At 46.6% G+C, this 27,919-nt stretch overlaps 1 protein-coding gene across 1 annotated transcript in view; it reads left to right on the top strand.

Annotated features, from left to right (window-relative positions):
• The window catches only part of NKAIN4 (sodium/potassium transporting ATPase interacting 4), a 128,048-nt gene that overhangs the window by 24,241 nt on the left and 75,888 nt on the right, over window positions 1–27,919 (top strand). Inside the window, exon 4 of the mRNA XM_084851695.1 lies at window positions 23,257–23,409. Coding sequence (XP_084707821.1) covers window positions 23,257–23,409 — 153 coding nt within the window. The remainder of the gene's footprint in view (window positions 1–23,256; window positions 23,410–27,919) is intronic.

Here is a 27,919-nt window from a genome sequence, read left to right as displayed (position 1 = left end):
AACAGCATTCCGTGCACCTTGGTGTTCAGTCATGCCGGCCACATGACCACGGAAGCGTCTTCGGACAGCGCTGGCTCTTCGGCTTAGAAACGGGGATGAGCACCACACCCTAGAGTCGGACACGACTGGTTGGGGACACCTTTACCTTTTTATATTTAGGCTCATGCTTTTCAGGTTCACTGCAGGCAACATCAGTGTAACCTGGTTTCTTAATAAAATATGAAGCCCCTCTTGTGTCTGTTGGCAAGACAAACTCAGGGGGGTGGGGGCTGTATGTGTTCAGATGTGAACCCATCTACACCAGTGGAGCAATGGTTTCTTATGCCTTCTTCAGTGAGAATATCCCACGCAGAAAAAGCTTTTATCCTTTGTAGGGTCCACAGGTGGGCAACCAGATGCGGCGCCCTCCAGATGTTTTGAATTACAACCAGTAGTGTAGTGGCAAATTCAGAAGTGCAGGGTCCCTTCGTGACAGTCATAGCCATGCCCCCTCACATCCACGCCCCTTCTGAGATTATACAGCCTTGTAAAATGTACAGCCTTCAACTGGAATCCAAAAGCAGTGCAGCCGAGAGTGGTATTTCAATTGGACATCTGAGAAAAAATGCAGGGTGTTAAAATCTTTTTCACCTACTAACTCACTCACTCACTTGAGTGTCACTCACACACAAACATTTTAGGTTTTCAAAATATGATACTCTATGGAAGCATCACCCTCTCAACTCAGCCCTCATGGACTGATCCCTTCTCATTTAAACAGCCCCCTTGCATACTCCCTTAGCACCCCAACATTACCCATAAGCCTTCCCTAAGCTCCTTCATTATATCTCCCCCTCCAACAGAAACATCCACATCCCCAGCTGGATTGAACTACACACACACACACACACACACACACACACGGTGGTGTAGTGGTAAATTTGGAAATGCAGGAGCTCATCGTGACAGTTTCCAAGGGCAGTCCAAAAAATTCAGGCAGCTGTGTCGATCCATATCAACACACCAGTTCTAGGAGTTTTCATCTCCACCAGGAGCATGTCTTTGGTAAAGCCAATAGGTCTTAATTGCCCATTCCAGACCAAGTCATCCCAAACACTTTGCATTCCAACATGGAACAATATATTGTTGCTTGGAAAATTCATTCCTCCCACAGCTACAGCGGGGATTGCAGCTAAGCTCGGAGGGAACAGGGAATTCTGAGGTGGGTGGCAGATGACATCAGAGTCCCTGCTAATGAAAAAGTGCTGGGGCTGCGTCCCTGCGAGCCCTGCCTCCACTACACCACTGATTACAACTCCCACAGTCTATGACCATTGGCCATGCTGCCTGGGGCCAATGGAAGACCAAACCCTCTGGAGGGCACCAGGTTGCCTCCCTCGATGTCAGGAAGAGGCAAGATCACCTCTCTTGCTGAATATGTCTAGATCCTGGGGTTGCTTTTAATGCAAGGGGATACAGCTGTTGACAAAGTCTCAAGGCTGAAACAGACATGATGGGGGAGATCCATGATCAGTAATCCTGATATATTTTTATCCTTAAAATTAAGGATAATTTTAATTTAACATGATGGGGGTAAGGGGATGGTGCCAATGGTGCCAATTATGATTGCAGCAGCAGTGCTGGAAGAGCGGTGCTTAACCCTTACCCTCTATGCCATTTTTCCTAATCTAGATTGTCCCCCAGAAGCTGTTAATAGACTCACTAGAGGAAAATCATGCCTACATTTCCCTGCACCCCATTGAGTGATTGATTGATTAATTGATTGACTGCATTTCTATACAGCCCAATACAAAATCTTAAAACATCAGTATAAAGTATACAGTATAAATCAGGCCCCCCTTCATGGATCACTGCCTTGTTGTGGCGAAGGGGCTTGCGTAACTCAATGAAGCCATAAGCTATGCCGTGCAGGGCCACCCAAGACGGACAGGTCATGGCAGAGAGTTCTGACAAAATGTGGTCCACTGGAGAAGGAAATGGCAACCCACTCCAGTATTCTTGCCAAGAAAACCCCATGGAATGTATCACAAGGCTAAAAGAGATGATGCCGGAAGATGAGCCCCTCAGGTCGGAAGGTGTCCAATATACTACTGGGGAAGAGCAGAGGGTATTTCCAAGTAGCGCCAGAAAGAGTGAAGCGGCTGGGCCAAACCCGAAAGGACACTCAGCTGTGGATGTGTCTGGTGGTGAAAAGAAAATCCGATGCTGTAAAGAACAATATTGTTTAGGAACCTGGAATGTCAGATCAATGAATCAAGGTAAGCTGGAGGTGGTCAAACATGAGATGGCAAGATTGAACATCAACATCTTGGGAATCAGCGAACTAAAGTGGACAAGCATGGGCGAATTTAATTCAGGTGACCATCATATCTACTACTGTGGGCAAGAATCCCTTAGAAGAAATGGAGTAGCACTCATAGTCAACAAAAGGGTGGGAAAAGCAGTACTGGGGTACAATCTTAAAAATGATAGAATGATCTCAGTACGAATCCAAGGCAAACCATTCAACATCACAGTAATTCTGGTCTATGCCCCAACCACTGAGGCCGAAGAAGCTGAGGTTGATCGGTTCTATGAAGACCTACAACACCTTCTAGAACTAACACCAAAAAAAGATGTCCTCTTCATCATAGGGGATTGGAATGCTAAAGTAGGAAGTCAAGAAATCACTGGGATAACAGGCAGGCATGGCCTTGGTGTACAAAATGAAGCAGGACAAAAGCTAATAGAGTTTTGCCAAGAGAACACGCTGACCATAGCAAACACCCTTTTCCAACAGCACAAGAGGCGACTCTACACATGGACATCACCAGATGGTCAATATCGAAATCAGATTGATTATGTCCTTTGCAGCCAAAGATGGAGAAGCTCCATACAGTCAGTAAAAACAAGACCTGGAGCTGACTGTGGCTCAGATCATGAGCTGCTTCTTGCAAAATTTTGGCTTAAATTGAAGAACGTAGGGAAAACCACTAAACCATTCAGGTATGACCTAAATCATATCCCTGATGAATATACAGTGGAGGTGAGGAATAGATTTCAGGGATTAGACCTGATAGACAGAGTGCCTGAGGAACTATGGACGGAGGTCCGTAACATTGTTCAGGAGGCAGCAACTCAATCCATCCCAAAGAAAAAGAAATGCAAGAAAGCCAAGTGGCTGTCTGATGAGGCTTTACAAGTAGCTGAGGAAAGAAGGGAAGCGAAAAGCAAGGGAGAAAGGGGAAGATATATCCAACTGAATGCAGAGTTCCAGAGAATAGCAAGGAGAGACAAGAAGGCCTTCTTAAATGAACAATGCAAAGAAATCGAGGAAAACAACAGAATGGGAAAGACTAGAGATCTCTTCAAGAAAATCGGAGATCTCAAGGGAACGTTTTGTGCAAAGACGGGCATGATAAAGGACAAAGAAGGCAGGGACCTAACAGATGCAGATGAGATTAAGAAGAGGTGGCAAGAATACACAGAAGAACTGTACAGGAAAGATCTTAATGTCCCTGATAGCCATGATAGTGCGGTCACTGAACTTGAGCCGGACATCCTCGAGAGTGAAGTCAAGTGGGCCTTAGGAAGCATTACTAACAACAAAACTAGCGGAGATGACAGTATTCCAGCTGAGCTATTTAAAATCCTAAAAGATGATGCTGTTAAAGTGCTGCATTCAATATGCCAACAAATTTGGAACACTCAACAATGGCCGCAAGACTGGAAAAGGTCAGTTTACATTCCAATTCCAAAGAAGGGCAACGCCAAAGAGTGTTCAAACTACCGCACAATTGCGCTCATTTCACATGCCAGCAAGGTGATGCTCAAAATCCTACAAGCTAGGCTTCAGCAGTATGCAAACCGAGAACTACCGGAAGTACAAGCTGGGTTTCGAAGAGGCAGAGGAACTAGAGATCAAATCGCCAACATTCGCTGCATCATGGAGAAAGCAAGAGAATTCCAGAAAAACGTCTATTTCTGCTTCATTGACTATGCTAAAGCCTTTGATTGTGTGGATCACAACAAACTGTGGCAAATTCTGAAAGTGATGGGAGTACCCGACCACCTTAGCTGTCTCCTGAGAAACCTGTACGAGGGTCAAGAAGCAACAGTAAGAACCAGACATGGAACAACCGAGTGGTTCAAAATTGGGAAAGGAGTACGACAAGGCTGCATATTGTCACCCTGCTTATTTAACTTATATGCAGAGTACATCATGAGAAACACCGGGTTGGATGAATCAGAGGTCGGAATTAAGATTGCTGGGAGAATTATCAACAACCTCCGATATGCAGACGATACCACCCTAATGGCAGAAAGCGAAGAGGATCTCAAGAGCCTCTTGTTGAGGGTGAAAGAGGAGAGTGCAAAAGCTGGTTTGAAACTCAACATTAAAAAAACGAAGATCATGGCATCTGGCCCTATCACTTCCTGGCATATAGAAGGGGAAGAAATGGAAGCAGTGACAGATTTCACTTTCTTGGGCTCCAAGATCACCGCAGACGGTGACTTTAGCCATGAAATTAAAAGACGCTTGCTCCTTGGGAGGAAAGCTATGGCAAAGCTAGACAGCATGGTAAGAAGCAGAGACATCACCTTGCCGACAAAGGTCCGTCTAATCAAAGCTATGGTTTTCCCAGTAGTAATGTATGGCTGTGAGAGCTGGACTATAAGGAAGGCTGAGCGCCGAAGAATTGATGCTTTCGAACTGTGGTACTGGAGAAGACTCTTACGAGTCCCCTGGACTGCAAGGAGGTCCAATCAGTCCATCCTAAAGGAAATCAACCCTGAGTGCTCATTGGAAGGACAGATACTGAAGCTGAAGCTCAAATATTTTGGCCACCTAATGCGAAGAGAAAACTCTCTGGAAAAGACCCTGATGCTGAGAAAGACTGAAGGCAAAAGGAGAAGGGGACGGTACAGGATGAGATGGCTAGATAGCATCACCGATGCAATGAATATGAACTTGAGCATGCTCCGGGAGAGAACGCAGGACAGGAAGGCCTGGCGTGCTATGGTCCATGGGGTCACGAAGAGTCGGACACGACTGAACGACTGAACAACAATAAATTAGGCTAAAACCTATTAGTAATGCAGAGATTTAAAATACAGCAATGGTGCAATTCTATGCATGTTTAGACAGAAAAAAAGTCCTGCAACTCCCAGCATTCCCCAGCCAGCACAGCTCTCTGGGGAATGCTGGGAGATGTAGGACCTTTTTCTGTCTAAACATGCATAGGATTTTGCCCCAATAAATTTAAAATAGCAGAGCTAAAAGACTCAAAGACCCCATGAGCTAATGGCAGCTTCTGTGGTGGTGGCATCTTGCCATTTAGATCAGGAAACTAAGACAAGGAACACATCCATCCCTGTAGTGTTGCTGTCATCAAAAATGGGATCGCCCTCATTTTTTAATAGTAAAAAACTGGGAGATTAATCATAGATCTCCCACATTGCATCTTTTCTTCGATCTCACCCTTCTGCTGTAGAGTTCTGTAGGCAGCATCCATATGGCTCATTGATGATGCCACATCTCTCGATGGACTTTTCTGTTAACGGCAAATCATTAATATGTTTTAACTCGCCACTCAATAATCATGCGTTGCAGTTGCCTCTCTCTATTTGCAAGCGGTCCTGCAATGGACTCAACAGGCCTGTATGGATAGTGAGGACGATGTTGATAATTATGCAACCACAGGAGAATCAGACACAACATTGTAAATACATTATAAATTATTTATCTACTTATTTATTTTAAAATATTTCAGTTCCCCCTGTCATGTACAACAGATCCAGGTGGTTTGTTGTTGTTCAGTCGTTCAGTCGTGTCCGACTCTTCGTGACCCCATGGACCATAGCACGCCAGGCCTTCCTGTCCTGCGCTCTCTCCCGGAGCATGCTCAAGTTCATATTCATTGCATCCGTGATGCTATCTAGCCATCTCATCCTCTGCCGTCCCCTTCTCCTTTTGCCTTCAGTCTTTCCCAGCATCAGGGTCTTTTCCAGGGAGTTTTCTCTTCGCATTAGGTGGCCAAAATATTGGATCTTCAGCTTCATTATCTGTCCTTCCAATGAGCACTCAGGGTTGATTTCCTTTAGGATGGACTGATTTGACCTCCTTGCAGTCCAGGGGACGCGTAAGAGTATTCTCCAGCACCACAGTTCGAAAGCATCAATTCTTCGGCGCTCAGCCTTCCTTATAGTCCAGCTCTCACAGCCATACATTACTACTGGGAAAACCATAGCTTTGATTAGACGGACCTTTGTCGGCAAGGTGATGTCTCTGCTTCTTACTATGCTGTCTAGGTTTGCCATAGCTTTCCTCCCCAGGAGCAAGCGTCTTTGAATTTCATGGCTACAGTCACCGTCTGCGGTGATCTTGGAGCCCAAGAAAGTAAAATCTGTCACTGCTTCCATTTCTTCCCCTTCTATATGCCAGGAAGTGATAGGGCCAGATGCCATGATCTTAGTTTTTTTAATGTTGAGTTTCAAACCAGCTTTTGCACTCTCCTCTTTCACCCTCAACAAGAGGCTCTTGAGATCGTCTTCGCTTTCTGCCATTAGGGTGGTATCGTCTGCATATCGGAGGTTGTTGATAATTCTCCCGGCAATCTTAATTCCGACCTGTGATTCATCCAACCCGGCATTTCTCATGATGTACTCTGCATATAAGTTAAATAAGCAGGGTGACAATATGCAGCCTTGTCGTACTCCTTTCCCAATTTTGAACCAATCGGTTGTTCCATGTCTGGTTCTTACTGTTGCTTCTTGACCCTCGTACAGGTTTCTCAGGAGACGGGTAAGGTGGTCTGGTACTCCCATCACTTTCAGAATTTGCCACAGTTTGTTGTGATCCACACAATCAAAGGCTTTAGCGTAGTCAATGAAGCAGAAATAGACGTTTTTCTGGAATTCTCTTGCTTTCTCCATGATGCAGCGAATGTTGGCGATTTGATCTCTAGTTCCTCTGCCTCTTCGAAACCCAGCTTGTACTTCCGGTAGTTCTCGGTTCGCATACTGCTGAAGCCTAGCTTGTAGGATTTTGAGCATCACCTTGCTGGCATGTGAAATGAGCGCAATTGTGCGGTAGTTTGAACACTCTTTGGCGTTGCCCTTCTTTGGAATTGGAATGTAAACTGACCTTTTCCAGTCTTGTGGCCACTGTTGAGTGTTCCAGATTTGTTGGCATATTGAATGCAGCACTTTAACAGCATCATCTTTTAGGATTTTAAATAGCTCGGCTGGAATACTGTCATCTCCGCTAGCTTTGTTGTTACTAATGCTTCCTAAGGCCCACTTGACTTCACTCTCTAGGATGTCCGGCTCAAGTTCAGTGACCGCACTATCATGGCTATCAAGGACATTCAGATCTTTCCTGTATAGTTCTTCTGTGTATTCTTGCCACCTCTTCTTAATCTCATCTGCTTCTGTTAGGTCCCTGCCTTCTTTGTCCTTTATCATGCCCGTCTTTGCACAAAACGTTCCCTTGAGATCTCCAATTTTCTTGAAGAGATGTGTAGTCTTTCCCATTCTGTTGTTTTCCTCGATTTCTTTGCATTGTTCATTTAAGAAGGCCTTCTTGTCTCTCCTTGCTATTCTCTGGAACTCTGCATTCAGTTGGGTATATCTTCCCCTTTCTCCCTTGCTTTTCGCTTCCCTTCTTTCGTGAGCTACTTGTAAAGCCTCATCAGACAGCCACTTGGCTTTCTTGCATTTCTTTTTCTTTGGGACGGATTTTGTTGCTGCCTCCTGAACAATGTTACGGACCTCCGTCCATAGTTCCTCAGGCACTCTGTCTATCAGGTCTAATCCCTGAAATCTATTCCTCACCTCCACTGTATATTCAGAAGGGATATGACTGAGGTCATACCTGAACGGTTTAGTGGTTTTCCCGACGTTCTTCAATTTAAGCCAAAATTTTGCAAGAAGCAGCTCATGATCTGAGCCACAGTCAGCTCCAGGTCTTGTTTTTACTGACTGTATGGAGCTTCTCCATCTTTGGCTGCAAAGGACATAATCAATCTGATTTCGATATTGACCATCTGGTGACGTCCATGTGTAGAGTCGCCTCTTGTGCTGTTGGAAAAGAGTGTTTGCTATGATCAGCATGTTCTCTTGGCAAAACTCTATTAGCTTTTGTCCTGCTTCATTTTGTACACCAAGGCCATGCCTGCCTGTTATCCCGGTGATTTCTTGACTTCCTACTTTAGCATTCCAATCCCCTATGATGAAGAGGACATCTTTTTTTGGTGTTAGTTCTAGAAGGTGTTGTAGGTCTTCATAGAACCGATCAACCTCAGCTTCTTTGGCCTCAGTGGTTGGGGCATAGACTTGAATTACTGTGATGTTGAATGGTTTGCCTTGGATTCGTACTGAGATCATTCTATCATTTTTAAGATTGTACCCCAGTACTGCTTTTCCCACCCTTTTGTTGACTATGAGTGCTACTCCATTTCTTCTAAGGGATTCTTGCCCACAATAGTAGATATGATGGTCACCTGAATTAAATTCGCCCATGCCTGTCCATTTGAGTTCGCTGATTCCCAAGATGTCGATGTTCAATCTTGCTATCTCATGTTTGACCACCTCCAGCTTACCTTGATTCATTGATCTGACATTCCAGGTTCCTAAACAATATTGTTCTTTACAGCATCGGATTTTCTTTTCACCGCCAGACACATCCACAGCTGAGTGTCCTTTCGGGTTTGGCCCAGCCGCTTCACTCTTTCTGGCGCTACTTGGAAATACCCTCTGCTCTTCCCCAGTAGCATATTGGACACCTTCCGACCTGAGGGGCTCATCTTCCGGCGTCATATCTTTTAGCCTTGTGATACGTTCCATGGGGTTTTCTTGGCAAGAATACTGGAGTGGGTTGCCATTTCCTTCTCCAGTGGACCACATTTTGTCAGAACTCTCTGCCATGACCTGTCCGTCTTGGGTGGCCCTGCACGGCATAGCTTATGGCTTCACTGAGTTACGCAAGCCCCTTCGCCACAACAAGGCAGTGATCCATGAAGGGGCCAGGTGGTTTACAATGTTAAAATTACAACACAAATACAAATTATAACTAAGGGCACAATCCTATGCATGTTTAGATGAAAATGTCCTACAGCTCCCAGCATTCCCCAGCCAGCCATGGCTGGCTGGGGAATGCTGGGAGCTGTAGGACTTTTTTTCTGTCTAAACATGCATAGGATTGCACCCTAAAATTATGAATTATACAATAAAACCAGTGTCCACAAATTAAAGATGGGGTTTTGGGATCAATGAACATTGAAGTGAATAACAGACGTTTTCAACATGCGCCTAAACTATAATAAGGTCAACACATGCTTTATTTCTGGAGGGAGGGTATTCCAAATATATCATAAATACACTCTCGGGTTAAATCAGCTCATGATGGTTCTAATCATCTAATGCAGCAGACCAGCTTTTTCCAGGTCACATGGATTCCATGGACTTGCAGACCATTAAAAAAAACCCAACACTTTGGTGGGGTTTTGCTCAAATTCACTCTTGTGCTATTGTGCATGAGTGCAAGAGCACATTTGCGCAAGTGGGACTAAATTCTCATACATCCTTAAAAAAATCAGATTCTGTCAATAAGTGGACGACACAGTGAAAGCTGCCTGAGAATTTGCAAAACACAAAATGGATTTAACAAAAGCTGTACATCCCTAGCAGCAGCCAGAGAAGCCAGTCTGGCTGAGATAATGTAGCTCTCTTTTTCTCCATGGCTGTTTGTCAAAGTATGGCACAAAGATCTCTATTTCACTCTGTTTCTTTATACGCAGCACCATATTTGTTAAGGGCAGATGCTATGGAAACAGCATATAGAACTTCTTTTACAGTGCTACATATGCCTCATGTGATATTTTTCTGCTAGATATTAGGGGTGGGGTGGGGAACCACAGTGCATCACACCTGCTTGACTAGAACTTTTTTATTTTTAATTTTTTTTTTTACCATGCATCATATCAGCATTATTTAGAACAAACACACCAGATTCTACCTCCTCTCTCTCTCTCTCTCTCTCTCTCTCTCTCTCTCTCTCTCTCTCTGTATTTATCATACAGTTTCAATGTACAGGGTGTTTTATAAAGAACGGCTTTGACAGGTCCCTGCCCCATGGAGCTTGCAATTTAAAACAGTAGAGGAAGAGGGTGGAATGGATGCGGGGATAAAGGGGGGGGGAAATATGTGTTTACTTCAGTTACATCTACAATGGTTTCCTCATTGGCCATGCCAGCTGGGGATGATGGAAGTCTAACACATCTGGAAGTCACTAGGCTGGGGAAGGCTATATTAACATATTTGAACTAGGGAGTGATTCCGGAGGCTTCCCTGAAAAGAAGGGGGGGTAGATAAATCTGAAAGAAGTATGGGAAATGGTCACAAAAGAGGCGTTCTGGGAAGCATTTCCAAGGACAGAGAGGGGAGAGAGAGAGAGAATTTGTAAGGCGGATCAATTGTCACAGATAGTCTTTTAACACTTGCCCTGGTTTTGGCTTCTGTCCATCACTAAAAATGAGAAAAGGAACCACTGAAGGAACCATTCTTTGAACTGGGCACCCATCAGTTTATTTCTGCTTGCAATTTTGAAAGCCAACAGCCCCAAGGTGTGTAAGCATCAATTCCCAGGGAAGGAGACAGACCAGACCTAACACAGAATGGTGTTTATTTTATTAAATGGCAGTGCTGACCAAACAGATCATAGAGACAAAGTGGCAAATAACCCCCTCCTGCTCAATTACTCTCTTGACCTCTCAGGACTGGAGAGACATGCTGGGGGAGGGCGGGATTTTGAGCCCCAAGGTATGTTTCCTTGGCAACCCACGCTGAAGAAGAAGAAAAACAAAAAAGAGATTTCATAAATACAACCAAGTATTGGGCAATGAAGTGATGACCTTAGGCCCTGGGCAGCTTGCGAGGCCGGGCTGGTTATGGATGTAAAATAGTGGGGAAATCTTTGGACTTTGCCAAGTTTGAACTAGCTAGTGGGCCTCGCGCACACCAGAGGTGCAAAAATGTTTCCCTTCTCTTGCGTAATTCCCCCTCCCTCTGATACATACTCCCATCCGCTCAGAAAAATTTCTCATTTGACATTCTGTATGGATACCCTGAGTAGGAGTATTTACATCTTTATCCCAAACATCCTCAGAGGCATTCAGGATGGTGTCCGTGATCACCGGCCTAGCACCATTTTATCCTCACAACAATGCTCTTGAGGTCATTTACACTGAGAAACCATAACTGGCCCAAAGCCTTCATGTCTGAGTGGGGATCTGAACCTAGGTCCTAATAAGACACTCTAACCTAGGGGTGCAGAATCTCGAGCCCTGGGGCTAAATCCAGCTCTCCTCATGTCCTAATCCAGTCCTCTGGGATTCCCCAGAGGGTCACACCCTTTCCTCTAACCACACTCCTGACTGCTGATAGTTGGGTGTCTTCCCGGGATTTGTGCTGTTGTTTCCCCCTGTTCTAAAAACTTGAAATGCCTTTCCTAAGGCTTAATTACCGGCAGTAAGAGCTTGGTCAGGGAGGAGTCCAAGCGCCCTGAGATGTCTGACAGCTCTGATTCTGAATCAGAGTTGGAACAACTAGATCAGGGGCTGGGGGAGGGACCCTCCCTAGTGTGCCAAGATGCTGAGAGAGATTCCGCAGAAGATCCTAACAAACAGATGGCCCAGGCTGAGTCCCTGCCCCCTCCCTCCACCGTCGGAACTCAACTTTCCGAGGAGGAGGAGGAAGGGAGGCGTGACTTGAGAGATGCTAGGGCACAACGCAAAGCCAAGCAGGAAAAGTTAGGGGCAGGGCTCAGACACTCTGCCACGATAGCCACTCTTGAAAGTCAACGTAGGAGGGAGCCACCCTAAGGGAGGGGCCTCACTGCGAAACAAGTCTGGCCGTGAGGTTCACACCCAAACTGTCGGCAACTTCACTACCCTCCAATTCATCTCCTCTAATTAGGGATCGCAGATTAGTTCTTTAGGGGCCTGAGGCAAGTCTGAGAGTTTCCTGAAATCTGCATTTGTAAAGAGGCTAGTCTCTAGCAAAATAAATTTGTAATAACCTGAAGCTTTGTCTCCTTGTGGTGTTGATTGCGAAGGGGAAGGACGATCCATTTCTGACAAGCTTTAAACTAAATTACACTGGTATTGTGGCCCCACCCCTTTTGCCTTTGCCCTGCCCTTTTGCCTTTGCCCTACCCCTTTTGCCTTCAGCCTCACCCACCACTGGAATGCAGCCCCTGAGAGCCTCTCTGAAATAGAATGTGGCTGTCAGGCTGAAAGAGGTTCAACTCTGCTGCTCTAAGCTTTACACCACACCGACTGTCTCCAGTCTCTACAGGGGTAGTTATAGCAAACTGACATTTGCATAAGGCTTAGAGATACTTGCGGCACTTCGCTGGCCTCCTCAGATGTGTCGCTTTGAGACTTTGCTCCATGCAGGTAGCCAGTTTGGGATTTTGAAAACATCTGGTCGCTGAGCCAAGCCAGGGGTGGGTTTTGAGTGACCATAGGGCTGATCCTGGTTAGGTTTTGGTGGGGTGCTAGATTAGAGCAAAGGTCCATTCAGTCCAGTCTTCCCCCACCTGGTGCCTTCCAGATGTGTTGGACTGCAGCTCCCATCATTCCCAGCTGGAGTTGCAGTCCAACTGGAGGGCACCAGGTTGGGGAAGGCTGATCTAGTCCAATATCCTGTTTCCCACAGCGATCAGCCAGATGCTTCTTTGGAACTCCCAAGCTGGCCTTGAAGACAATCGCCCTCCCTCACTACCTCCCACCCCCTAAACCAGCAACTTAGCCCCCTAGTACCTAATGCACAAAAAGGGTGATAATGACTTTTCTGTGCTAAGTGATTCAGAGTGGCGCCTTATGCTGAAATGAAGGCATTATATCTATCTCAGCTGGGACGCCATTTTGAACATTTTGTCCCGGAATGTGGCCAGAAAACTCCGGTGAAAGTCAGTCCAATTATATGTTTATTTTAACGCGACTTGTCTTTCCAAATAATTTGTCGAGCCACTGTTAAATCTTGGCACCTGAAGCCTAAGAGCCATTAGTACCCAGCGAGACTGCAACTGGGGACCAATTTCCTCAGCGTCTTTTGAGAAATCTTCTCACTTTTAAGATGACTGATAAATGCCCTCATGTCTCCTGGAGACGACTATTTGCTGGCTGAGGGGGCAGGTGTGCGGTGCTTATTTTGGGAGTGGAGCATTTAAAGAAAGAGAATAAAAAGTGTTGGGCTGGGCTGGGGAGAAGCAGAGAGGGTCCCAAAGTGTAGAGTCCACCTTGCTTGCATTGGCCATAATCAGTAATTACTTGACTGTTTCCCCAAAACACTTCAAGCATGGAGAGATAGAGAGAGAGGGAGAGAGACAGAGGTACAATATTCCCAGACAAAAAAATATTAATGGCACAATCCTATGCATACTTAGACAGAGAAACGGCCTACAATTCCCAACATGCCCCAGCCAGTCATGCTGGGAGTTGTAAGCCTTTAATCTGTGTAAACATGCACAGGATTGCACCTTAAGGGAATTTCAGAGCAGAGTAAATTAACAAGACAGGAATAAAGGATCAAACAGTTTTGATAGTGGGGTATGAGCAGCAAGGGGTAAACACTCATAGCAACCCCTTACCCACTTGCCAGTTCTTGCCACGGCTTCCTGCTCTTGATGCTACATGGCGGTGTGGGTGAGAGAACGCCAGGAACTGCATGGCCCGAGTTGAGCTGCTGTGGATTAAGTGTATGCTCAGATACCAGAGCTTCTTCAGATGCAATAGGGAAAGGGCGTGTACAACATCGCCCCCTCTGATTGGCAGGGTGTATGGAGCCTCTGCATTGGACAAGCCTGGTATAAATACTAGAAGCCTAGGAAGCTGCCTTATTCAGAGCCAGGCCATTTGTTAGCACCAAGTGTTTTAAACTCCAGCCCCCTGGGCCAAATCTGGCCTACCTGGGGTCCCCAATCTGGCCCTCGTGGGTTCCCCAGATTGCCACACCCTTTCCCCCAACTGAATCATAGAATCACAGAATCATAGAATAGTAGGGCTGGAAGGGGCCTACAAGGCCATCGAGTCCAACCCCCTGCTCAATGCAGGAATCCAAGTCAGAGCATCCCTGACAGATGGCTGTCCAGCCTCGTCTTGAACGACTCCAGTGTGGGAGAGCCCACCACCTCCCTGGGGAATTGGTTCCATTGTCGTATTGCTCTCACAGTCAGCAAGTTTTTCCTGATGTTCAGCCGGAATCTGGCTTCCTGTAACTTGAGCCCATGATTCCGTGTCCTGCACTCCGGGATGATTGAGAAGAGATCCTGGCCTTCCTCTCTGTGACAACCTTTCAAGTACTGCTTAATGTTTGGTTGTTTCCCAACTTTTGCAGGTGTGTGGGTTTTTTTTTAACCTTTCACATTCTAAAAGCAAATGCCTTTCCTAACTAAGGCTTAATTACTGGCAATAACAGCTTGAAGTGAAAAGATGCTAGTATTTTTTGTACTTCTGTTATCCCCCCCCGACCCCTTTTGCCTTTGGCCCCACCCCACCATTGGAATTCAGAGACGCTCTGGCCCCCGAGAGTGTCTCTGAAATTGAATTTGGCTGTCCGGCTGGAAGAGGTTCAACACCCCCGGTTGACACTGACTGGCAGCAACTCCCCAGGGTTTCAGTCTTTCTGAGCCCTACTTGGAGAAACTCTGGGATGGAACCTGGGACCTTTTGCAGGCTCATCCACTGAGCTCCAGCCCTTCCCCTTTGCCCGGCTGCTCCAGCAATGGACCTCTGGGACTCTGGGATGAAGAACACATGTTCTAGCTGCCCACAGCCTTAGACTGATCCTAACAGATTGTTGAAATGGACTGATAAGAATACATTCCCCCAGGAGGTGCAGCAGTTGGGTTGTGCTTCAGTATCCACTTCCTGATTCCATTTGACATTGTGAGTAGCCACAGTGTAGCCTGGTTTTTACAGGCCCAAACAGAATTTGAACCTCGCAGCTGGTTGACTGGAGAACTGGGGGATTTGAATTGAGGGAGTGGGGATGTGGAGAGAAACCCCACCAAGATGCTTTTGATGTTAGTGAACATGTGTGAGCTGTTATGGTTTATGCATGTGCACTAAGACATGGATTTGGTGGCTAATTATGTACCACAGTGCACATGTGAGCACTGATGGCAGTCACAATTAGGGGTATACAAAACCACATTTACCTGGCTCCTCTGGGGTCTGCAGGTGGGGGAAGGCGATCCGTTCCTCCCCCCGGAATCCTCAATGGGGTGGAGGCGATCCGGTCCTCCCCCCTGGAATCCTGCCTGGCCGGCTCCACTCCGCAGCCAGTCTGCGGAGCTGCCAGCCAGGCCAACCTGCAGCAGGTTGCAGGTTGGCCTGCCGGGCTGCTGCGGACGCAAATGGTGTCCTATGTAGGGGACACCATTTGCACCCCTATGCTAGCACATGATAGGCTACGTAAATATTTACGTAACCTATCACGGCTAAAGTGGGAATGCAAATGGCATAGGGGACGCCATTTGCATCCCTGCTTTAGCCGTGATAGACTATGTAAATATATACGTAGCCTATCACAGGCTAGCGTAGGGACACAAATGGCGGCCGCTACGACGGCTGCCATTTGCGGCTGCAGCAGGCTGGAGCCACCAGCGGCACCACTTCAATCACCACCGGAGCCGCCGCCGCATCCACCACCAGGTAGGTCTGTTCTGGGGGGATTCCGCGGGGGGGGGGGAGGCCGTTCCGCCACGGACTCCAGGGGGCCGGATTCTAAAGAATCCAGCCTCACTGGAGTCCGTGGCAGAATTCTCCGCCATCTCTAGTCACAATGAGGCAGAAACAAAACAGGACCATGGATAGCCCCAAGTGTGTCCTGCTGGCTGGAACTCTCTCCTTAAGCAACAATAGGACAATGTTGTCTCAGCAGGGAGCCAAAGCCAACTGAAGCCTTATGTAGCCTGGCCAGACTGGTAGTGTGTGGTCAGCTCTGCCCCTCCTGGAGAAACTGACTGGACTTTTAAAGGACCCTCACCTGATTTTGTAACTTGAGACTTCTACAAGGCTTGGGAGATGAAGGTTCTGCTGAGGACTCATCCTTTGAGCCAGAGGATGATGGCATGGTGGTGTGCCCTGGGCTGGAAGGGTCCTAAATAAGGCACTGACTGTCACCCTGAGGACGCATCCTGTGCTTTGTCCTTACCAGAATCCTGTGCTGCACACTGGAAGGTGCAAGGACTGGGGCCCATGACAGTCCACTGAAGGACCCATTGAGCTTAGTGTCCACAACCCAACTGCCACATTGCCTCACTGTGATGTGCAGCTGCCCCATAGGTCTGAGAGGGTAGGCCACTCGGGTGCATGGCCCCATGAATGTGGCTACATAAACAGAGTGGAGACTCCTTCCTATGGCCCATGCCACAAGCAGACTAGGCTATGTTTTCCTCTGGTCCCATTGGTGGACTGACCACCAAGAGCTATGAAGAACCTCCAGGTCTGCCACATGCTGGTACCTTCGGTGGTAAGCCACTAGAGACTGGAGGAAGAATGCGGCAGTATCGCCATTGCCGGCACTAGCAAGTTCCCGTCCTCAGGTAGCTTGTTGGTTTCTCTTGACGGGGCCTTGATAGACATGCATCCAGGTCAGGCCCAGGTCCTTAACAGAACCATAGTCCACCTGGCTTTGTCCTGCATATAGCCTGTGTGTCCCCAGCTTCCCAGCGATGAGCATAGAAAGCTGCATTATACCAGATCAGGCCCTTTGTCCACCTGGCCAGTATCGCCTGCTCTGACTGGCAGCAGCTTATCAGGGCCTCAGAGGTACTTCACATCATCTGCAACCTGGTCCTTCTTAACTGGAGTTGCCAAGGATTGAACCTGAGATCTTCTGCATGCAAAGCAGTTGCTTTACAACTGAGCTGTGGTTCCCACCACCAGTTTCTTGGATGGATTACCTGGGTCCTCACTGTGCCTCTCTCTAGTTCTCCATGATACTGGTTGCCACATTTGGGCTGTCTCCCTGGCCACCAGCTTGATTCTGGTTCTCTTGTTGCCCAGTTTGACTTGGCCCAGCTTATTTGGTTTCAGAACCTCACATATGCTGACTTCAGCCTTCATCTTAGTACTCTAGGCTAAGGCAGCTTTCCCTAACCTGGTACCCTCTGGATGTGCTGGACTACAACTTCCACCATCCCAGTCCAGCTGGCTGGGGGTGATGGGAGTTGTAGTCCAGCACATCTGGAGGGCATCAGGTTGGGCTTAAGGGCAAGAAAGAAGGAAGGATCAATGCTTAGAGCTCCCTGCCTCTTGGGAAGCTAACTAGTTTGGGCTGGTTTTGCAGAAGGGTTTGCTTAGTTGATTCTGTTGAGCTGGTTTGAACACTTAACTTTTTCAAGTCATTCTGTGGAATTGTAATCTAATAGCTGTCATGCCATCTTAGCAAACAGCCCTTATCGTATGGACCTTGGATGGATATGTTTTTGTAAAACCAGAAGGCTGCTCTTCCCCACCACTCCAATCCACCTCCATTGTTGCTTAATGGAGCTGCAGCATTTAAGACTCAGAACTTTAACAGCTTTATTACTTTTGCACTACTGACCATAGAAGGCCTCAAGGATCACCGCAAAGCATGATCAGGGCTGGGTGTATTCTGCACATCAGTGACATTGCTGTGCAAATATGGAGTCTGGCAGAGAATTTGGGGTCTGGTGCCAGATCCGCCTATAGATATTTCTCCAATAATGTTCCAGATGTCTCTGAGGATGCACATCTGTCTCTCTCTTCCTCCCCACCTCCCAAATTGTTTTGCTGGCATCTGCAGGAGAGGTAATGTCAGAGAGACGAGAGGGAGGGGAAGGTGATAGATTCTGTTTGGGGGCCCTGTGATCTTTTGCCTGAGAAAGAAAACCCCCATCCCTAAATGTCCCAGACAATTAATCTTGGAACCGCGGTACAGAAAAGGCTCTCTCAATACACTGTTCAGGGCTGTGAGGACAGCAGCTGTCAGTCCTCTCCCCTGATTGCTTGTCTACAAATTCTGAGCTCTGAATGACAAGCCACAGGCCTTCCAAGTATTGCCTGATCACAGAACATCTAGTGCCTTGACTGACAATTGCTTGATAGTGCAGACTCTGGGGAGGTCACATCCTTCGGGGTTGTTGTTGTTGTTATTATTATTATTAAATTTATTAATCGCCCATCTGGCTGGTCACCCAGCCACTCTGGGCGATGTACAACATACAATAAAACAGTTTAAAACAATAAAATTCTACAATAAAAACGTTTTCTAAAATACCCTAACCCACCCCAAATGCCTGCCTGAACAACCACGTTTTTAATGCACGACGGAAGCTCATTAAAGAGGGGGCATGGCGGAGTTCCCTAGGGAGGGAGTTCCACAGAGTGGGGGCCACCACAGAAATGGCCCTCTCCCTCGCCCCCCGCCCCAGTCTCGCTGTCCTGGCTGATGGGACAGAGAGAAGGCCATCCGAGGCTGATCTTGTTAAGTGGCCTCTCTGGTGCTGCTGGAGGTGCTCCTTAAGACAGGCTGGGCCGGAACCATATAGGGTTTTAAAGGTCAAAACCAGCACCTTGAATTTGGCCCAGAAAACAACTGGTAGCCAGTGCAATTTGACACCCCCGCTGCGCGTACATATTATGCAGAGACTCACCCATTCTAGACCGTATTTAAATGCACATTCTTACAGTTCTCCACCCCCATGCTCACACATACTGCTGCAGGCTCTGCTTGGTTAATCTCCCATAGCCTGATCTGCACCACTACGATATGTTGTCAACAACAACTCAGACTAGACTTCAGCAGCTGTAGCATGGACCGTGGCAGGCTGCGCACTACACAGCACCTTAGTGTGCATGCATGTGTGTAGTTACATGCACGTACACTAGAATCAAAATATATCCCTCCCCACCAGGTTTAACTCCCCGAGACTGAGGAACAGCAACCCCAGCTTCTCTCACTAACGATAATTTTTAAAGGGATCTGCAAAATAAATCTGAGAAATAAATAACTGAATGGAAGGCACAGGGATTAGTCAGAGAGCTGCCTCGGGCCTGTCCCTGGTACACAGGAACATCGGAAGCTGCCTTATACTGAGTCAGACCCTGGGTCCGTCTAGCCCAGTATTGTCAGCACTGACTGGCAGCAACAGCTCTCCAGGGTTTCAGGTAGGAGTTTTTCCAGCCCTACCTGGAGATGCCGGGGATCGAACCTGGGACTGTCTTCATGCAAAGCATGTGTTCTACCACTGACCTACAGCCCTTCTCACCTAGAGTGCAGCATATACAGCCTGATGCTTTTTTTCTGTGAAACCCCGTAGCCCTCTGTGTGCCAGCATACAAATCTATGCCAGCCAGCATGTGTGCCCATTCTTGGCAAGGTCAGATCCTGGCATCAGCAGGGGGGTCAGGAATCTGTGATGGAGGGTGGCAGGACAAGCTGTTCTGAAATCCACAGGCAGGTGAAGGATTAAAAGGAGAGCAGCAGTTGGTGAACAACAGGACAAGGTGAGTGACGGCAAAGCAAAGCAGGACAGATAAGGAAGGAGCATGTTGCAACCATCATTCAGTGGTATACTGCCTCTGAACATGGAGTCTCCTTATAGACAAGTGGCTTCCCTTGTTAACATATAACACCTGCATCACTAGACGACCTTTAAGATCTCTTCCCATTCTGTGATTCTACTATTCTAAGGGCACAATCCTATGATGTTTAGACAGAAAAAAGTGATAGGACTCCCAGCATTCCCCAGCCAGCCATACTGTGGGGGATCCTGGGAGTTGGACTTTGTTCTGTCTGGGGAATGCTGGGAGTTGTAGGTAGCTGGCTGGGAATGCTGGGAGTTGTAGGACTGTTTTCTGTTTAAAGACACACAGGATTGCACCCTAACTCCCATTCTCTGTACACTATGTAATACTTGCTAGTTTGGGTTGTGCCCAATGTGGCTGCCCCTGTCTTCCAGTGACTGTAAACAGGAAGCAAAGTCAAACTTCTTCTCATTATACCCTGAAGACATGGGGTTATCTCTCTATAACATAGACAGCTACAGGGTTTCTTTGCTTAATAGGTAAACAACTATATTGAGGTGCTGGTGCTTTATCTACATTTCTAGGCTTAACATAACAAACAAAGCCAATTAAATGCCTGATTGGATAAACTGATTGCGGTCATGTGTTACTCTAGCCAGCCAGCCAGAATCCAGGATTTCTAGAAGTCACTACGGCATGTGCTTTGATCTTCCTAATGAAAGATTAAGGGCTTAACACATTGCCACTGGCTCCGATGATGCAGAGAAAATTGATTTTGAAATGAATAATAGCCTTCCAGTTCTGCTTTCCCAGGTATAGGACTTGTTCATTCAGTAGTGTGTGCACTTCATAGGAGATTGCTGATGGTACCTGTCTGCTGGTTAATTAAATTGGATCCCTTGGAGTTGGAGAATATAGTGTTCAGAAGTGTCAAAAAGAAGAGAGAGGGAGAATGATAGTTAACCAAATCCAACAAGGAAGACAAGAGAAAAGGCAATGGGCATGATCCACTGGGAAGGTCTCCTGAACAAGCCCATTAAAATGAATGAGAGCTGCATGAAAGCACAACTGCATCAATACCTCATGCGATGGTGACCCCATCCATTTTTATCACCTTATCCCATCCAAAGGTCCACCATGTTGCTTGCAGCGACTGCAAAGCTTCCTTCATTCTCCACCAAGAAAAAGGGGGCTAGGAGAGACTGAATAAAAATGGCTCCTGTAGGGAAATAGGTGTCAATAACTGCTGAGGTTAGAATCAGGAAGCTACAGATCTGTGCTTTGCTGCCCTGTATGGAAAGTCACCAGTGCTATAAGTTGGAGCATCTCCCTTCGCAGTAAAGGGTTTCCTGGTAGCAAAGTGGCTCCACCCAGCTGGGCTCATGTCAATAGGAAGGGCAAAAAGGTCTTCTTGTTTAGGCTGGAACTTTGGTAGGGTGTCCACTTGAGCATTGCTAAAGAGAGGAAATGCACCACCGAAAAGACAAGATGCTGCTCTGCATTAGATTTGCATGTACAAACTTATGTATAGATGGAAATTCAGAAATAATCACTATCATTTAAATAGGAAGGCAATGCATTCCCTAGTGGGGAAGACTTTGAGCAGGTGAGCTGTGTTCCTGCTCAGTCTGCTGTCCAGGTGCTCACTGTTGATGGGTGGCGTGCTCTCCCTTCTTAGGGTTCTCTATCTTTAAATCGGAATTGGAAAAGCCAGCCCTTCAATTAGAGGATGTCTTCAAAATAGAGGAAAGTAGGTCACGCAGCCACCCTAAACTTTGCCTGGGTGATGATAGTCTTTCCTGGCTTCTGAAGGATGACTCAGCCCTGACAGCGAGTCTACTGTGCTCATTAGTGCCGCGCCGAAAATGTCTCCCACATTTTTTTCGACCATTCGCATTCAATGTGATAGAAAAGAAATTGCTTTCAAAAAGAAATTCAAAGGAGGAGAAATTTTGGAGAAATTCTCATGGGCTGGGTTTCGGATTCTTGCGCTTACCTTACTGGTGAGGTGGCTGAGGAGTGTGCATGAGTGTCCCATCTATCATTGTACAATAATCTCTGTGGCAGTCTGCAGCCTCCTTGGCTTCCCGCACTTCTGTTAAAGCCATCATGAGGAAGATATGAGTCTATTCCTCCCATGGGACTTTTTCAGTTCAGAAAGTGCAAGTGGCCTGGGAGGCTGCAGAGCAATGGAAAGACGTGTGATAGAGAGAGAAAAAACACATACAGCACCCTCGGCCACCTCTCAGTGATTAGAGAAACTCAAAAATACCAACAAAAGAAATTCAAAATTCTGCCTCAGAAAAGTGGAAGCCTCAACACAGCTGATGCTGTTGCCAGCTACAGAAGTAGTGCAGTAAACCAAAAGCCCTTAGCTAAAAAGAAATAACCTTTGCTACAACCCCTCCCAATAGTGAGCCCTATCTGTGAGAAACTTTCTCCTCCCCTCGAAGAAATTCAGTGAAATTGTCCCCTCAATTTCTCTGCCCACAAATAGGCTGGAGAATTTTGAGAGGCTATCTGTGCACCCATTTGGCGCTCACCGCACTCCAACGCCAACCGCTTCACCTGCCACGTCTGCTTTGGTTTGATCTGTTTCTTCCCATGTCTGCCTTCCTCAGCCTGGTGCCCTCCAGATGTGTTGGACTGCAACTCCCATAATTCCCAGATTGCAGTCCAACACATCTGGAGGGCACCAGGTTGGGAATGGCTGCTGCAAATATTCCCCTTCTCTATAGCCTCACCCATTGCAGTGATCTTCTCCAGATGCTGCCCATTACACTTTTGTTGGGGGCAGAATTTCTCCTGAGACCTAATGCCTGCCAGTCTTGCCCCCCTCCCTGGCCATGCCACATCTCATGATTTCCTTCCAGTCACACCCCTTCACTCAAAACGTTACTGCTGTTCCTCACTTCTCCATACCTCTTGCCTGGCTGTCACATCACCTCTTTGTGAGAAAACAATCTGAAATCTGTAAAAACAAAAAACTACACATGCAGGCATATACAAGCAACATAATGTAGAATGACTGAGTGTATTGCAATGTACAGCAACTAAGGAAATGGGCACTGCATGATGATACTGCTTTGTTTAATTTCTTGTAAGCATGGGATTTTTTTTGTTCCTTTAGTGCAAACTTTGTCCTGATGCAAGCTTTGTCCTGGTAGGTGTAGGAGAATCAGTGATATTCAAACTCACAAAGATTCTCTGAAGTCAGCCTTGAAAGTTGGACCGCATCACTCCCATTTTAGTCGCGATCTGTTTTTTTCCTTTTCGTTCCAATAAGGAAAGTGCACATTTCGGTATGCAGTTTTGGAAAGCACACACCCAAATGCGCGCTTCCCCCCATAGGCTAAATTGTGGAAATGCATATTTTTTTAAAAAATGCACGTTTTTAAAGTGCAAATTTTTCTAAAGTAGGCAAACACAAACTCAGGCATGTGCAAGCTTTATTGGAAAACTGTGTTCGCATTAGCTTTCCGGTTGGCAAACGGGGCAAATCTGAGCTACAATGAATCAAAATGAAATTCTCATACATCCCTCTTCTGCCAAAGAGGCTGCCGAAGGGGATATGGAAAAAGGTAGACGGGGATGGCTACAATAAGGAAATAGCTCCAGTCTTTGGAATTATTGTAATAATTTGGAATATTATAATAATATTATTATTATATTATGACTTTCATAATCAATTTGCTGTTCATCTTAATCTTCTCCTCTCCTTCTCTTCCAGCTCGCTGCCTTAGAGAGGCAGGTTTTTGATTTCCTGGGATACCAGTGGGCTCCAATTCTTGCCAATTTCCTTCACATCATCATCGTTATCCTTGGCCTGTTTGGTACGATCCAGTACAGGCCACGCTACATTGTGGTGGTGAGTAGCAAAGACGTTTGTTACTGTTTCTAAAGCTGCAATCCTGTATCTGCTTATGTGGGAGAAAGCCCCACTGAATTCATTAGGCTTACTCAATAGGCCTTAGAAATGCTTACTCAGAAGTCTGTCCTGAGTCATAAGGACAAGTGAATTATAACTAATTATAAATGTAAATGCAGAGTAATTGGGACCTTCTTTGCCAGGTGCTGGTTGTTTGGGGGAATGAATTAAATAAGGAAATGTCATTGATATTCAAAATAGCGTAGTTCAGAAGACAAATTATGCATGCATATGGCAGAACTATGCATATCAAGGCAGCCCAATGTATTTTTGGTGCCCTCTGTGGAAATTCTGAATGCTGTGGCTTCCTTCCCTCCCAACAATATAATTGTAAAATAAATGACAATGTTCTGTCTTTTAATGGCATCCACAAATCTGGCACTTAAGGTCACTGACTTACTCTGAGTAATAGCAGGGTGGCTGTGATGCATACAATACAAACTTCACACATGCCATTTTCTCTGCAATGTCTCCCATTGCCAAAGAGGCAAGCAGTTTTTAACCAAAGCAGTGACTTGTTTCTTCAGCAGCAGGAACTGGTGCTGAAAAAAAAACCCCATTAGTAATCATATAGTTTACTGTATGGTCATATCAATCCTTTGAATCTTGGCCTGTAACTGTGTACGCTCCGATATGTGTATATATGACTCTCCCTCCCTCACACACACACACACACACACACACACTGTGTGTGTGTGTGTGTGTGTGTGTGTGTAATAAATCCTTGGCTGAGAGCAGGACAATCTCAAATTATGAACAAATATTCCCTTTTATCTGTCACTTCCAACAGAGTGTACATAATTTATTTTAATCAGACTGTTTCAACTTTATTACACAGCCCTTTGGATCTAAATTAAATTACCATGTTGTTAACAGTACAGGCGGCTTCTACTCTAATTGCCAGCCTAAAGTGCCATGCCCTGTGTAAATGTCTTACATTAAGTTAACCAATCATGCTTTACCATCATTGGCCTTTGCGTCCTGTGGTGTATGAAACAATGGACGTCTTGGTGGCATTGCTGCATTCCAAATAGCTGTAAGGCGAAACGATCCTGACTTGGTTGATGAGATAGGCCACAATCTACCAGGGAGTTCTCCAGTACCATTCCACCGCAGCAAATGGGAGTTTTCCCCCATCTGTGTAGCTTGCTTGCACAGCTCTCATTCATTTTGGGGGTGCTGGAAAACATCCTGCTGAATGTTCCTGGTATTGACTGTCTTTGAGGCAGCAGATGCTCCTACATTCAATGAGCGCTGGAAATCACAGAGGCTTTTCTCTCCGACTTATTATTAATATAAACTTCCCCTCTCCTCCACCCTCTCACATCCAACCCTGACTTTACTGCCTCCAGTTATAGAAGAGGGAGAGTCCTCATGGGCAGGCACTGGGGCTTAAGTAATAAACTCCAGCCAGCTGTCAACGATCTTGGCAAATGAGGGTCTCCAGTCAGTGCTTTTTTGTCAGGCTGCTGACAAGCACAGAGCATAAATCTGGAGCCAACAAAACAGGTCGGCCACATCACCCTCTGGGCCTGTAGCGGAAGGACAGGCTGTGACAGCTATCCATCAATTTGCGTGTGTGCGTATGTGGGGAAGATGATAATAGATGTCCACCCCCACTCCCCAGGAGTTAATTATAAACTGACAGGAGTCATTTGGCTTGTTTTAAAGTCCAGAGGAATTCTGGCAGTCGCTGCAGAATGCAGCTCTGATTCCACAGGTGGATTCACACACTCAGGGCCAAAACAGACATTACTTCAGCTAGGCTAGCCTATCGCGTGAAACAACAGGGATGCAAATGGCGTAGTGTACTCCATTTGCAGCCGTAAAGCTGTTAGTAACCTAAATGCAGCCATAAATGGCTGCATTTAAGTTAACTTAACAGCTTTACGGCCGCAAATGGTGTAGTGGATGCCATTTGCATCCGGAGTTAGCCCAGTGACATGGCAAGGCATTGGCAGCCAGCTGTATCGCCAGCGATGTGGACCTGGCGGCCAGCTCTGCAGTATTGCCGGGGAGCGGAGCTGGCCCAGACGGATTCCGGGGCGAGGGAAGGATTGCCTCCCCCCAAGGGCGGATTCCCACCTGGACCAGCGGGTAGGGAATCCGCCCATCCCTAGCAGCCACTGCAGAGCTTGTCGCGGAAAAAACGGATTTCTTGAGACTGCTTATAGTCCGATTATGTTCCTTAAGTCGGGCTCTCTTCGGTATAGTTGCTGTGTGCCCCAACCCCTACATTTACCTCAGGTATGCTAGCCCTGCCCAGGGATGTGCCTTTCACCATGCCTCCGGTCAAGGGGTGTTTCCTGTGGGTTTCCCATCCCTGCACAAACCAATTAATGTCTCCTCAGAAGTAACGCCCACTGTGGTCAATGAGGCTTGCCCTCTGAATGCCCACATCAGAACTTACGGAGATCCCCCTCAATTGACATGGCACAGTTTAAAGCCCCATTCCCTAAGCATGATCTCGTGGCTCTGATTCTCCTTTGTTTGGTTTATTGCCTTAGGAAGTAACTACTTCGACCCTTCATTATAGAGATCCTGCGGGTTAAAATGGGGGCTGATTTCCTGTCTTTGTGTTCACACACACACACACACACACACACATCTTTCCCAGCACAAGCATATGTGCGTCTACTTGGAAGTAACTCCCATTGTGCTCAATGAGGCTTGCTCCTGAAATGCAGGTGCATCTGGACTTTCAGGGAAAAGAAGAAGAGGGGAGATGTTCTGTGAAGTGATTTTTACTGGTCCGGAGCACTTCATTGTGGAGCCCTGCATGGACCAAAGTGCAGCAAAGCTGAGTCCTTTAAAAAAATCCAGTATTCCTCCATTAGCTTCTCCTTCCATTGTCATGGAAACACGGCCCCGGTCATCATCTTCGTTTTCATTTTTGCTCTAGATTATGTGCAGGGGCCTCATGCAGATGAGGACTCAAGTGGGGAGAGTAGTGGGGCTTTCAAGAACTGGATCGGGGGGGCACTGCACCTACTCTAGAGTAAAATGGAGAAAAAGACAGCTGCTAAATATGTATTTACAGTAATGGCTGATTTGGCCCTCAGCTGCAAGGAGCCTGAAGCATTTTTTCCTCATCCTACGGGTGAATGAACCTGGAGGAAAATGTTCTCAAGCAATTTTCACTCAAATCTGAGATTTGCATGCAAATGTAAGGAAAAGATTTAGATGGGAAATAAAAGGTGTTTTTTTTTAAAGGAAATAGTAGGTACAGTAGGCCCACCTGGGATTGGGACCCTGGGGTAGGGGGGCTTTGCTCCACTCTGCAATCACAATCCAGTTCAACACCACCACCACCCTGCCTATTTGCAATGGAAGAAAACTCCTATTCGCTCCAATAGTAGCTTTTCTTCCAATGCAAATAGCTGGTGTGGGGGGATTGGGACTGGGACTATGGGGGCGGGGGAATGGATTGAAGCCCCCTATATCGCCCCCGCTGGCTCTTTATCTTTAAAAACTCATTCTCAGAATTGCTAATTTCATGAATGGTGCCGTGTCTAATTTGGCCTCAACAGCAGCATCTATAACAGGGGTGGCAACTTGTGACGCTCCACATGTTTCGGCCCGCAACTCCCATCAGCCCTAGCCAATGTAGGCAATGGTGAGGAATGATGGGAGTTGTAGGCCAAAACATTGGGGGAGGGGCACAGCTTGTCCACCTGATCTATATAAGATTCTATATAATGTTTTGAGGGTGTTTGAAGCATTTCACATGCATTATCTCTGTCATCTCTACAACAACACTATCAAATAAGTTTGTATTCCCATAATGCAGAGTGGGGAAAAATGTTGACCCTACAGTAGCTTGCTTAAGGCCACATTGTAATATTATGATGGGGGTGGGATTTGAACTGGGTCCATCCAGGTTCATAATTCTCACCCTTAACCATTACACTACACCCGTTGAAAGCCATGAGAAGCCAACAGGTATCTGCAGACCATCACCCTTACTCTACACTGAACCCTGTCTCCACGCACATGATCCCAAGTGCCTTCTTCACAAATGTGTGGGCAATCAATGGCCAATGGCGGTGAAACCTGATTGGTTAACATGATGACACAGGAAAAGGAGGGAGGGAGGCTTCCTGCCTTAATTTCACTCCAGGTTAAAATGTGACAAGGTGCTCTGGGCTAGGACTGAACATCAGGCAGGCTACCAGAAGCCTGGAAAACTGACTCCGAAGTTGTGCAGATCCCAGAATTTCTCCAGGTAGGGCTGGGAAAGAATGAAACCCTGGGGAGTTGCTGCCAGTCAGTGTTGATCGGGGTGTTGAACCTCTTTCAGCCTGGAAGCCAAATTCAATTTCAGAGAAGCTCTTAGGGGCCGCATTCCAGTGGGTGTGGAACCTAACACAAAAAAGGGCAGGGCCCAAAAGAACAGAAATCCCCACCCCCCAAATACCAGCATATTTGAGCTTAAAGCTTTTACTGGCAG

The sequence above is a fragment of the Heloderma suspectum genome, chromosome 4 (assembly GCF_057233095.1).
Source record: "Heloderma suspectum isolate Gila_16-S chromosome 4, 16-S_ref, whole genome shotgun sequence".
NCBI lineage: Eukaryota > Metazoa > Chordata > Lepidosauria > Squamata > Helodermatidae > Heloderma > Heloderma suspectum.
The sequence above is the reverse complement of the archived record's forward strand: the minus strand, read 5'-3'. Positions and strand labels throughout refer to the sequence as shown.